This window comes from Orbicella faveolata, unplaced genomic scaffold (genome assembly GCF_042242905.1).
Source record: "Orbicella faveolata isolate gen_17 unplaced genomic scaffold, um_ofav_v1 contig_47, whole genome shotgun sequence".
NCBI lineage: Eukaryota > Metazoa > Cnidaria > Anthozoa > Scleractinia > Merulinidae > Orbicella > Orbicella faveolata.
The window spans coordinates 26,465,762-26,479,630 of NW_028301577.1; the positions used below are offsets into that span (position 1 = coordinate 26,465,762).

The 13,869-nt window shown below is 41.4% G+C and overlaps 1 protein-coding gene across 1 annotated transcript; it reads left to right on the forward strand.

Annotated features, from left to right (window-relative positions):
- The first annotated feature begins 5,797 nt into the window (after positions 1-5,797).
- Positions 5,798-8,896, forward strand: LOC149097783 (uncharacterized). Its single transcript, XM_089280130.1, has 4 exons — positions 5,798-6,136; positions 6,547-6,871; positions 7,377-7,525; positions 8,370-8,896. The coding sequence occupies exons 2-4, from the start codon at positions 6,554-6,556 to the stop codon at positions 8,770-8,772; spliced, it is 870 nt and encodes a 289-aa protein (XP_089136256.1). The 5' UTR covers positions 5,798-6,136; positions 6,547-6,553; the 3' UTR covers positions 8,773-8,896.
- Positions 8,897-13,869: the final 4,973 nt, after the last annotated feature.

Here is a 13,869-nt window from a genome sequence, read left to right on the forward strand (position 1 = left end):
GCAAGCCCAAAGAGGGAGTGCTTTGTTGCTTAGAAGGCGCAGTTCTTCGCTTGACGCAGCGAAGTTCATGGCGTACTATGTCAACAGAAGGAAAAGCAACTTGCGCAGGGACCACTTTTTGCGTTCGTTCGGGAAAACCACTCTGAGATACCCAAACTTGAAGGAGGAAGACATTATGGAAGATCTGGATGCCGAGAACAACACGCTAGCATACCCCGCAGTTGACGATGCAGTAGAGACGTTTCTTAACGACTCGGCGTATTCATTCTTACGCAGAACCGCTTCTGCAGGACCAGTCTTGGTTCGCCAGGCTTCTGCGAGGGGATGCACTACGCCAGAAAATTTACCTGAGCTGCGAGGATCTGAGTACACCGGAGATAACCCAGACTGTGATCTAACAGCCGCGATAAGAAAGCAATCGGCGAAGAGACGCGTCAAGCGTATCATGGAAGCTGAGAAAGAGCGAGCAGAGAGAGGAAAACTTGAGGAGGAACAGAGGTTGAAAGAGAAAGAGAGAGAGAAACAGAAAAAACGACATAATCTTCGAAGCGCAACTTTTGCTGTCATGGCTACCAACGTTTCTTGCGCAGGATTTAACTTTAAGTCTTTCTCAGAGAAGAAAAAATGGCTGACGGAGAAGAGATTGTGGACCAGGCAAATAGTAAGTAGTTTTGTGCCTTAACGTGCAATAATTATAACTTATCATGACCTGACAGTAACTGCCTCACTACATGGAATTGGAAGGTATAAATACTAATTGATACGAGCCTTTCAATATGATAAGGTCTGAATTCAAACCCAGTGAAGTACCAGGTCGGCAACTAACTCTGGTTTAAACCGGTTGGGTTCCCCTGGATTGATAATGGAAGGAGAGTCCATCATAGGGTTATCATCCATTATCTTCGCCAGAACTCAATTATACTCCTGGATGGGTGAGTAGAGACACTGTGAGAGTAAGGTGTCTTGCCCAGGGACACAATGCAAGGACCGAGAAACTATCAACGTAAAAAGATTATTGCTGACGAGCATTTTAATGTTTGAAGTTCCAATTGATCTCAGATCTTTACCAGTTGCTGTAGAAACATGGAAATTTTACGCTATAAGTATAGTGGAAGAGATCAATATCTCGACCTTTGATTCGGGCTTAGCTTATCCCACGGGTTTATAAAGCTGGTCTTTCACCTAATCAGTCGACAAATCCACAAACCAACGTAAAATACAGGCTCGAGGGGACTTATAACTTAGTGGGTCTTATATCGTAGAAAAGAACAGCAGGGACAGAGTGGGTGAAGGAAATGGGCATATCATAACGGCTTCGAAAGGGTGGGGGTGGGGGAGGAGGCAAAACAATCAAATTACACTTTCTTGTGAAACTGCTGATTGGCCTATTATATTTAGGTTTCGTATTTCCTAGCTCGAAAGTGCCACCTTAAGTGTTACAGTTCTTCACCTCAGAAAGGTTTAACATACTTGCGATTCCGACATAACGATGTTCCTAAACACGGCTCAATAAAATTAAGCCACACTTAATTCCATTAGCTGACATACATGTATGTAAACACTTATTTAAATTTCAACACTGAACACTTATTCACTTAAAACCTTGACTCATCAAGTGATTGTGTTGGGTTCTCACAGGCGAGTGCTAAATTTCGCTGGGCGGCTCGGGTAGTGATTGTTCTTTCCCGTGTATTGAAGGCCCTAGTGGACTACTCCGCTGAACTGATACCCGAGACCGCGGCGCAGAGGTCGTTTCGAACTCTGCGCGACAACTCCGAAGTCAAAGAGATGCTTTTCAATAAGTCTCTGTACCAGAGAGGAAAGTCGGTAAGGTTATGTCTGTTAATGATCATATATAATTATATCTAAGGCATCACTTAATGACCTCAAGTTGTGCGTTATACCCGCGAGCTTTTAAAAAACGATGACGTCACGATGATCACGTGATTTCCCTGCCCGAGTTTTCCTCAAACACAAATCCAAAATGACCGGTGACAAGAGATTATGATCCTGAGGGAACACTTGCCTGTGATTGTTGCGTTTTCAAATTTCCTCGGCGAAGTCGTGGAGGGAAAACATTTAATGCATTTTAAGAGTGAAACCTCCGTTTTCAAATTTCTCCGCCGCAGTGTGGACGGGGCCTTAAATCAGGATACCCTAAAACACTAATGCCACAGGTCTTCCCTCAGGGGTTTTCGTGCCCGGCTTTGGTGCTCTTTGCTTTCAGACTTCAATTATAGTTTGCGAATCCGTGTAACAGGAAACCACATCAGCCCTAGCTGGTTTCCATGCCGATCCTCTATATGGAAATGTTGGTTTTTCAGGAGGGAGGAAAACCGGAATAGGCGGAGAAAATCCTCGGAGCAAGGCGAGAATCAATAACAACAAACTCGACCCTCCTATGGCCTGTATGGTACCGGCCGGAATCGAACCCAGGCGAGTGCTCTCGCCACTACGCCATCCTCGTTTATTTTTGTTTATTTATATTTCACACAGCAATATGCGTATGTTCCCGAATGGGCCAAGAAGATCTTGATGAAATCAGCCATGGAGAGGTCTGAGAACGAGCTGAGTCAACTCCACTCCATGCTCAAGGGTCTGACGTCATATGAAAAATTTACCTACCGTATTCAGCTGGCCATGTGTAGAGCCATGACTTTCCTCAAGTAAGGACAGTAACAAGGCGAAGAACTTAGAAAAATCCACTTAGTGAAGCACTACTATAACTTAACGTACAGAGTCAAAAAATAATCGAGAATTGAAGAACGAAGCAAAAGGTCAAACAACCAACACGGCGACCACTGACCGACCGATCGATTGATCAGTCAGTCAGTCAGTCAGTCAGTCAGTCAGTCAGTCATTCAGTCAGTCAGCCACTCAGTCATTCTGTCAGTCAGCCAATCAATCAATCAATCAATCAATCAATCTATCTATCTGTCAATCAATCAATCAATCAATCAATCAATCAAAAGCTCGGGAAGCAAGCGGAATGGTCGCAAGCGATTATTTCCTTTTGGCTTCGAATGACTTCAAACTTTCTTTCAATGGTTTTCGGCCGATGATAAAAATTAAGATACTCGCGTCCTTCGAATTATCATTCTAGTTTGGTACCGTGCTAAACAATAAAAAAACTTCACTGCTGAGATTTAAGAAATAGTTTCTGTCATTGGCACCGCCTGTTCCTTTCGGTTTTGTTCTGTTCATATCAAGCACTGAGAGAACGAAAGGAAAATACGGCTTATGTCATAGAATACCATTAAAACATTTTTCTACAAGCGTTATTCAACACCTGCACAAAGAACGAGAAAACCTTGTTCTCTGTGACAATGTTACTAACATGATTTCATCCCATCAGAACACTTGTATTGTCAATAAAACATTCCCTACGCAATCTCTCCTCATAGGGTGGAGCATCCTCGGGTCGTACTACGTAAAGGACATATTGGCGTTGGTTTCTACTTTATCTTCTCCGGGTCTGTTTTCGTCAACGTCGAGGAACTCCTCACAAAGACAGGTCACGTGATGTGGCATACAGCCATCACTTTACACCGTGGGGACAGTTTTGGGGTCAGTAACCGGTTTTTTAGTTAATAGTTTTTTAAAAGCCATTAATTCTCTTAGTGCTCAGTTCCCTTAGAGGGTCACTTGTCAGGGCTCAGATGATAATTAATTACATTTATGAGTTGTCATTTATTTATTTGAAAGCTGAACACAGTCTGCTATACAACTTATTCCAAAATGGCGAACAATTTATTATTCTTTTGTTTGCATGTTAATTAGCCCTCTTTGCCTCATTTTTGTATTTTGTACATGTTGACGAGGCAAAGAGGGCTAATTACCATGTAAACAAAAGAATAATACCCTCTTTGCTTGAAGGAAAGAAGAGAAAATGTTGCCCTCTTTTTTTCAAGTGCTGATCTATTTGCATTCTGTTTCGTCCCACAATCCCACAGGAGCTTGCTCTGCTGAGAAACATCAAACGAACCGCATCAGTCGTAGTGCGAGAAGACACTGAACTTCTGGTGGTCGAGAAAAACGTTTTCTCCAAAACGTGTCCCAGGATTTTCGATAAGGAGCTTGTCGACAAGATCAAATTTTGCAAGTAAGTAGGTTAAGATTCCCCCCCCCCCCCCAGCTCTCAGGGCGAGAAATTGCTTAGACTCACACCTTTATAATATCCGAGCCATGCATTTGTATCTCTTTAATTGTGTTTTGTCAAAATATGTAAATCCTTACTGAAAATGCATTTTATGGATTCTTTTCACGGCAGAAAGCAAAGTACAATATCACGCAAATGACTCTCTGTGAAGGCCTTCGTTTCACTCTTTGTAGTATGACTGAGATATTTCCTTCATTGTGACTGGCTGAGAGCAGCACTGCAGGCACTGGGAAATGGGAATCGATAGCCCGCCTCCCGCTTCACGAGCCTCTAAAAAGAGTGGAAAATGAGCCCCCGGGGGGGGGGGGGAAATCCCGTGTGAAAAGGTGTCGGAGACTGGACTAGCGTCAGTTGATTGACAGAATTGTTATGTAACAGAAGGTTTTTGTGCAATCGCTCGAAAAACCCCATGTGATACTGTGAGCCGTGAGACGTGGGATGTTTCTGCAGTAGTCTTTTCCGAATTGTGATAGAGATTTAATTGATGTGATACTGTGAGATTTTGTTGAGAAATTTGGAGGCTTCCCGACAAACGTCGGGGATGCTCGTCGGAAAATTAGAATTAAACCCCTAAAGGAGATCAATCTGGGTGTGGCTTGACCTTTATTTACCCTCTAAGAGATACCACTTAAAACGGGAAAGGCTTGATTAGCAGCCGCTGATCAGACAAGGAGTCCGCGCTAGTAGACCGGACTGGAGAGACCTGCGGAAATCGAGCCTAGAAACGGAAATAAAAGCCAAGCTGTTTGTAATTATTATTTCTTCGAGTGCACCTTAAAAGATACTTTGACAGCTAAAAGTAGTGACGTTTCGTCATGAACTCCCTAAGTGAGGCCAGTATCCTTGATTTTACACCTAAGCGAAACGACGAGTATCCTCGACCTTTTCATATGAGAGTGCTCCCGCCCCCGGGAAAATCAGGGTGAGCGGTGGGAATGAAAAAGTGAAACCTGTTACTGCTTGGCTTTCAGGAGCTTATCGCTGTTTGAACAATGGACAGATGATGCACTTAAAAACGTTTGCTTTGAAGCGCAAATTCAGGAGGTGAGAAATATCCTTATCACAGAAAGTTGACACAAATCCGGCAGTAAGAAAGAAAGAGATCTAATGTTCTTTTCTTCGTTTTCTAGTGGAAGGCAAATAAAATAATTGTGAAAGACAGCAGCAAAGAAGTGGAGTGGATTTACCTGTGCATGCAAGTAAGCGTCAATCAATCAATCAATCAATCAATCAATCAATCAATCAATCAATCATTCGATCCTTGAATCAATAGATCAGTCAGCTGTCTGTCAGTCAGCACTAATAAAAGAAACCAACTGATTAAACAGCCAGTCGTCAGTCAGTCAGTCAGTCAGTCAGCCAGTCAGCCAGTCAGCCAGTCAGCTAGTCAGTCAGTCAGTTAGTCAGCCAGTGCGCCAGTCAGCCAGTCAGTTAGTCAGTCAGTCAGTCAGTCAGTCAGTCAGCCAGCTGGCCAGTCAGTCGGTAAGTCAGTCAGCCAGTCAGCCTGTCAACTAGTCAGTCAGTCAGGTAGTCAGCCAGTGCGCCAGTCAGCCAGTCATCCAGTCAGTCAGTCAGCCAGCCGGCCAGTCAGTCAGTCCCTACACGTTCCAAAATTGGTCACGTATTGGATATTTTTTTCTTTAGCAAATTTATTATGACCTGCTATATTGATATTTTAGGTGGCTAATTCCGTTTTGTATTCGTCCCTTGCAGTTTTTCAGTGATTTGTCGCCTTCATTTTCAGGGAAAATGTTCAGTAATTAAAGTACTTGATCTGCGCGTGCCTCCCAAGCCTCCTTGTCCAAGACGTACAACAAACGATGACATCATTTATCCCACCAGGCTGATACGAAAGAAACGTAGAACCCAGTCTGACCCATCCAAAATTTGGATAAGAGAACTAGAAGAAAGTTTGAAGACTCCATTCAGCTTTAATGAAAGTAAGAAAGTGGATGAAAACCGGGAGGATAATGAAAGGTAAGTCAATAACTTATTTTGATAATATTACAAACGTAATGATTCAATCGCTAAGTAAACCATCTGTGCACAAGTCTTCAGCAAATAAATAGTCGATATTAGTCTGTCTGCTTATCTGTATGGTTGTCTGTCTATCTGTCAGTCAGTCAGTCCGTCAGTCACTCAGTTAGACGGTCAGTCTGTCAGTCAGTCACACAGTCCTTTAGTCAGTCAGTTAGTCAGTCAGTCAGCCAGCCAGCCAGCTAGTCAGTCAGTCAGACGGTCAGACAGACAGCCAGTCAGTCGGTCAATCAGATATGATGGTCAATCAGTCAGTCTGTCTGTCTGTCTGTCCGCGAGTCAGAAATCGTGCCAGTTCCACACATAATGTGACCATATATACGCACACATCTTACTTTCGTCATTTTAAGGGCCTCCATGTCAGGCTCGGAATCCGATTTAGAAGATGACGTCACTGGCGCCGAAAAGATCCTAGAGGTTATGGAACTGTCTTATAAAGATGAACCGCACGCTATGGGGGACATTTCATACGTCTTAAATGAAGAAGACGAAGAGGAAGAGGAAACAGAAGCGAAACAGCCTGAAGTCGAAATCGTTCCCACTGAACTGGAAAGACGAGATAAACAGGTTTCGGAGAACTTTTCAGAGTTGATCAAAAGCGAATCAGAAACGGGCAAGCTCAATAAAGACGTGGTGTATTTGAACATAGCTTCCATGAAGAGCGGCGATATCTTTGTAAGTGAGAGCACACAAATATATGTGGGTTATTGACTAAGCGTGAGGTCAATAGGGCTGGATGTTGGCCAAGTCCACAAACACGCAAAAAAAAAAGAACGAGGCCAATATCCTGCCATCTTGACCGAACAAGCTTGGTCAATAAAGGATTTATTATATGGAAAAAGAACACTATTTTCTTGCAGGACAGAGCGGGTAATCACGAGCAGACAAGACAGCGCTATCTTGCCCGCTCGGGTAGCCAATCAAGCGCAGGATTCGGCTCACGTTGACCGCTCACGGGGTTAGCTCGCATAATAAACGTTATTTCAATCAAAATTGTGACGCAACCCTATGATTGATATGGAATCTCATTTAAAAAATTAATTTATAGAGCACTGATATCAAAGAGGTCATGGCTCCGAATCCCGTTCTAGCTTAAACGTTTATCTTCGTTCTAAGGAAAAAGGCCCACGAGTAACGACACAGAGATAGTTATTCTGTTATCATTTGATTTTGTCTGTAGGACGTCTCCGAGGTTCTTAGACCCACGGGACGAACGTTGATGCTTGTTAGCAAAGGAGCAATTATGTTAAGAATAAAACGACACGACTTTTTCCGATATTCTACCAAACTAACATTGAGACAAGCCAAGAAAGTCGTCCAAGAACTCGAGTAAGTATTGGCGGTATTGGGAGAGTGAGAAGGGGTTTGTAGACATGTTACCTTCAGCAATTCTGTCAGGTATAAATCATAATAATTAAAAAATAAATTATAACACATTAATTGCTGCCAAAAAATTCGGACGATTTTAATTTTGGACGAAATAAAGTCCGAACATAAAACTGTCCGAAATTTTCTTTGGCGTCTTAAATTTCAGCGTACGAAATATTTGTAGTACAGTGTAAGACTTTTAAGTAGCTCCAAAGTTCTTACTGCCCTTTCTGATCCGAATTAACTCTTCTCAAGGACGCTGGTTGAAATGCGTAAGAGGTTCTGTTATTTTCTCGTTGGTGTACAGATGAATGTTGTTTCAGTCTAATTCGCGCTTTGTAGGCGTAAATTTACTTTAGTTGCAGTGTTATGTTTCAGCAAAGTGTCCGAAACTTAAATTTGTCCAAAATGCGATAAAAAGTGTCCGAAAATTCATCTAAAATAAAACGTCCGAAATTTTTTGCAAGTAAATGGAGAGTAAGCCACATCCTTTCTAGCTCGTTTTAACTGGTGTACTTTTTAATTTCATACAATGGTCCAGGAAACTGTTAGGTCTTTGGAACAATAATCCCTTATTTCCCTTAAAACATGATACAGTCTATGCTGTTTCCTGGTTCCTTGAAAATACTGCTTGTCAATTGCCCGAACGCTATCTTAACCTAAATTTAACTGTTAACTTTTCCAATGTTTCCTTTTGGAAATCTTTGAAGCTTTAGAGATTAATTTTCTACACAGCATAGCACATTTCACGCCAGGTCAGTCAATGCCTCCTTGATTCTTGATTTTTATTTTCTATTCCTTTCAGTTACCCTTCTGAAGAGATTATCTATCGCTCCTACAACGAGCGTTGTCTTTGGGAACAGTTAAAGAGCGCACAACTGCAATCGACCGTGAGCGGTATACAGGAAAAGTGCATACGTCACTCCATAGCATTCACACCGAGCATGCCCATGGCAAAGAAACCGCTGACGCCTGCTCGCGTATCTCGCAGTCCGTCAAGACAAGAAAAATTCGATCAATATTTGTCATTTGTGTATGATAGTCACAAAGTTCCAGAGGACGAGAGTGACGCTCATTTATCGCCGTTTGTGATTAAGAAAACATCTGACATTCTCAAGTGTGGCACATCAAAGCGGCTCAAGTCTGCTTTAAGGCACAAAAACAATCACAGTAAAGCAAAGAAAGTGACGTTCGGTGTGTCAAAATGATTTTATTTAATAGCAGAGCTTCTATATTTCAGATTATCTTGCTTTCAATAGTTAGGATAGAACACACGCAATGCCGAAGAAAAAAAATACTTAAATGTTGTAGAGAATAAATTTAACTTTGAAACACCTGGCTAAATATTCGCGTGCATGCGCTTTGCGATGACGAACGGCCAAAAAATAGTTAGCTTCCATGAAAAGAAAATCAAGAGCCTGTATGCCAAATGTGCACTCCATGTCGCTCAGCTGAACTGACGCACTTGTTGGTCAGTTCTATTTTCACTTCTACGTCTTATTATAGAAGAATTTTAACTCGATCAACGGTGTGCATGGGGTGTTAAAATGATATCCTTAAATTCCTATATTCCAGCAACGTATAAAATTATCTTCAAGACTAGCAGAAATAATGGTTCTGGGAGATAGTTTGGGAATCAGGGTTGGTGCAGTGGCGAGAGTGCTCGCCTTCCATCAATGTTGCCCGGGTTCGTTTCCGGGCCGGTGCCATATGTGGGTTGAGTTTGTTGTTGGTTCTCGCCTTGCTCCGGGTGTCTTTCTCCGGGTTCTCCGGTCATCTTCCGTCACAAAAACCAACATTAACGTCTTCAAATTCCAATTCGACCAGGATGGAGGACCTGTATGAAAACCAGTTAACGCTGATGGGACTTCATCTCTAAATGTTGCAATTTATTCATTTATCAGCTGAGGAGCGAATGGTCTAGTGTGGGGAGTATTGAAACGAAGTTGTCTCGACAGCAACCGATCTTTTGCGAACTTTTTTCGAACGTTAAATACACAGTTTCATGAAACAATATTTTTAAAATAACAACATGTTCTTTACAATACGCAACTGAACCGGGTTTAAAATAAGAAACTATGGCTGTAGATGAAATAAGACAAGATACAAAATAAATAGAATTGTTTTTGAAACTTCTTGATTTGATGTACATTTGCCATTTTAAAGGTTCCGCTAAAGTTTCGTTTTGGCAAACTTGTTGTAAAATAACTCAAGTTTTAAATATATACAGCAAAAGATAACGTAATTAATGAATTATCATCATATCATTATTATCATTATCATCATCATTATTATCAATAGTATTAGTGTTATTATTATTTAGCTGCAAGTCAATGAAACCAGAGAGAATGCGATATCTGAAATTACAGATCAAGGTTTCAACGAGTTCGAAAAGAAACGAAATGAAAAGAAATGGAGGAAGATGAAAAACAATGAATTAGTATAAAATAAAGTACACAAAATGTAATAAAATAAACTACATAAAATAACATAAATCAAAATACAGTGAAATAAAAACAAATGAAATAAAATACATCATGGTTAAAACAAAATTGTTCAATGACCTGATCACGGGGGTATTAGATTCATTCAGTTCTTTCTAAATGTCTAAAGTACCGAACTTCTTCATCAGAACTCGTGCTTGCGTCCTCTCTTTCTCTTCGGTAGCACTTTGGACTTGACTGCACACGCCAGCTTTTCGTACTCTCCAATAAGCGCAGGAGCTCGGCCCAGGCTGAGAATTGTATGGGAGAAACTCACCCTCGACATGACTTTCCTCTGTTGCAATTCCAGCGGCCTGTTGGAATTCGGTTGGAATGGCTTGCGTCGAGGGCACAGTGGGTTTCTCTTCTCTTCTGGTCTTGCTATTAGCAGCCCGATCACATTCATATGTTCTGCCTGGTGCATTTATTGTAGCATTCCTCCTGATAGAACATCCGTTGGAACGTTTACCGTGACCGGTGATTTCTGGTGGTAATGGCGAAGAAGCAGTGCTTCGTAAACTGGGGCCAAGTACGGCTCTTGACTTCTGAATGAAAGATCTGTGGGAAATTCCAACTCGAGCATCGACTCCCGTTTTCTTTGATGATAAAAGTTCCATTGAAGAAGAAATACTTATGCTCCGTCTGAGGGCTCTTGTCTCGTACTTACAAGGAACGATTCTCTGCGCCTTCTGTAACGTTTCATGACAGGGGAGGTCGTCATTTCCACCGTACACACTCTGGTACATGCACGTTGGACGCGAGTTTTGCTTGATTGAACGACTTGTCACTGAAGATTGCTTGTCAGAAAGCTCAATTTTTTCTGGGGGACTGCAGAAGCCATCATCCGTCTTGTTGGCGCTCTTGTTGTCATTTTCTAAAGACACCTCGTTGCCGGACTCCACTTCAATTGGTCGATTGAGGCAGCGTTTGGTTTTCTTTTCATAAGTTTTGTTTTTCGTTTTGAAAAGACTGGGATCCAACGGAGGCAGATGATGAGGTGGTTTCCTTGACCACCTGGTCTGGTCTTCTGTTGTTGTTGTCGCCTCTGCAGAATTTTGAGCTTTAAATGTGTCGTTGTAAGGGTTAGGAGCTTTTCCACTTCTTCTTTGTTTATTTCCAGATGCCATACGTATACTGCAGTCTCCGTCTTGATGCCTGGAAGATGAAGGTAAAATGGTTGCAGTTACGTTTGACCAGTCATAGAATACAGCATCTTGTGGATTTCGTTTAGGTGATGACCACACGAAAACTGGCTCCGGCTTCATGACCGGTGGTGCAGACTGGGGTACTTCACATGGCCAATTTTCCGAAAAATCTTCACTACCATTCGTAAGAGTAAGGGATTCTACCACCGAAGGAACCGATTTACTCTTGTAAAGTCCTATTTTAGTTTGAATTGCAGGGAGGTGGGAAGCTGTCCTTCGTAAATTTTTGGCCGGACTCGATTGAATCACGGAGCCACTTGAGTTGATACTTCCAGTGCGATGAACAACAACTTTACGAGAGTGTGTTGGTTCTGCCATTATCACGGTAAATTTGGGTAAATTTATCACCAAAGTTGGGTTTATGTGGCTAGATCAGCGTCGGAGACGAAGGGACGTAAGTTTCAGAGAGAACTCTCTATGAGAGTATAAACTGTAGTAACTCTGCGCTAAGCTTATGTCCTATCCTAACTGCAAAACAGGCTGATGGACCCCTTAAATACAGTGACATGTTTCGTTAATCACATCAATTAGCAGCATTAACCAGGTGCAAAACAGTATGACGTCATATGTCGGCGTTAAAAATCGAAAACAACAAGAACGTCAAACCGTCACCCTGTCTACTTGAGAGAGTGAAAATGACCGTGGTTACACGAGACCAGTTGAAGTAGACCAAGTAAAGACCAGTAAAGAGGCATACGATAAACTTCTGTCTATCGAAAATGTCGAAGAAGCGAGCTTGACCCAGGAAATTATTTAAAACCCACCAGCAAGTTTGATGTTAGTCCAGAATTTTGATGTCTTCATGTAATGCCGCAAGACTCACATAGGTGTAAATAAAAGTTACTAGAGAGGTGTAAACTGTTTAAATTGTAATGCTGGCAATTTTACTGATAAACGAGGGTAGTGTAACCACGGTCAAACTAACACAGTTATCGTTTCGACGAATGCCGACAATAACATTCATAATTCATGGGATCACTAATTATACCTAATTACTCCATTAGGGACAATTAAAAAAAGCCAAATATCAGGTTCGATCACGAAAATTGAACCAATCATATTGAAAATTCATTAACTACCTGGCAGCAAAATATGGAAGGCTAATTAAGCAAATACGGCATGGAATCGCTAATTTTATCAAATTACTTCATTTTAGGGGCAATTAAGAAATGCCGAATACCAGGCTCGATCACGAAAAGGAGACTAATCACACTGAAAATTCATGAACTACTCTGAGAGAAGAATATGCATGAAAGGCTAATTGAGCAATTAAGGCAAGTCCTTAAACTAATTAGCAGTATTAACGGGATGACGTCATATATCAACATTGGTAAACAATAACACCACGTTTGTCATACGGACGGTTGATTTCAATTACGGCAATCCCTTAAATTAATCAGCAGTGTTAACGGGGTCCATAACGACTGCGTAAACAGCAACATCATATTCTGCCACTCTTTCTTTATAAAACCGCTTACAAGAATAACAACTTTATTGTTATAAGTCGAGGTCAACCTACCAACTGACCATTTCCAAGTTTCCTTTCTCCTCTGTTTCGAGACGAGTCCTGGTTCACAATCTTTCGCGAAGAAGTGAGTTTTGCTCTCGCGTTCGTTGTTTCGCAAATCAAACTCATTTTCCATCTGAAATTAATGGTTCGTTGGTTGTGGGTGCCTTCAGCGAAACACCCGTCGCTGACGAATAATGGTAATAGGGCATCATGTCGTCCACTTCTGTCTGTAATCATACGTCGACTGATTTGTTAATCACGAGTACGATTACAGGCAGAATTAGATGACACGGTGTCCTGTTAGGCACTGTTTAATTTGAAAAATAGCTTTTAATAACAATTCTTTAAAAAACATAATTCCTTTTTTCGAAAAAAAATATGGAAAATAAATTGAAAAATGATCATTAAGTTTCCTTAAAAAGAGCCACAGAGATAGAACCACGGTGATTTTACAAAATTATTCATTTGAATCGGCTACTATAGTGATTGTAGTCAATGCTGTGATTGGTTAATGTAGCTGAGAGGACTTAATGATTGGCTCATGAAACTGTCCTACACTGACAGGTGTTCGATTACAGCAAACTGTGCGATTTCAACTTTTCAGATTAATTAGTGCAAAATACAGCAGTTGATACATCAATTACATTCGACGAAATTGTAGCATTTGTAATGATTTATCGGCAAAATTAGGGGCATGTGGATTAATCTATACAATGTCAAAGACAAAAATTTGGGAATTATCATTTAGAGCGATAATTAGCTTCCAGGCGCCAACGCAGTTCAGTGAATACGGGGGGCAATGGGGACGAGAATGCAATTAAAGCACTCAGTAGCTCATTCACTCAGGCTCTTTATTTCAGTACGGCCGGAAATTTTCTAAAGCTAACGCCTTGTGTGCCTGAGCAGCATTTTTAAAAATGATATACGGCTTATGAAAGAAATTTTCATTGCGTTTGTGAAAGAAAAATAAATATGTATCGTAATGATAACGGGTGGTATATTTATCTGATTCTGCGCGCCCCTGGGCAAGTCCCACAATCACGCTTTTCACGTCGTTTATTTCAGCGAAAAGGCCAAGAAACATTTGAGCAGTGTCATTTTTCAGGG

Coding starts and splice junctions, on each gene's coding strand:
- LOC149097783 (XM_089280130.1), top strand. CDS start 6,554: ATGTCAGGCTCGGAATCCGATTTAGAAGATGACGTCACTGGCGCCGAA. Junction 6,872..7,376: donor TGAAGAGCGGCGATATCTTT/GTAAGTGAGAGC, acceptor TTTTGTCTGTAG/GACGTCTCCGAGGTTCTTAG. Junction 7,526..8,369: donor AAAGTCGTCCAAGAACTCGA/GTAAGTATTGGC, acceptor TATTCCTTTCAG/TTACCCTTCTGAAGAGATTA.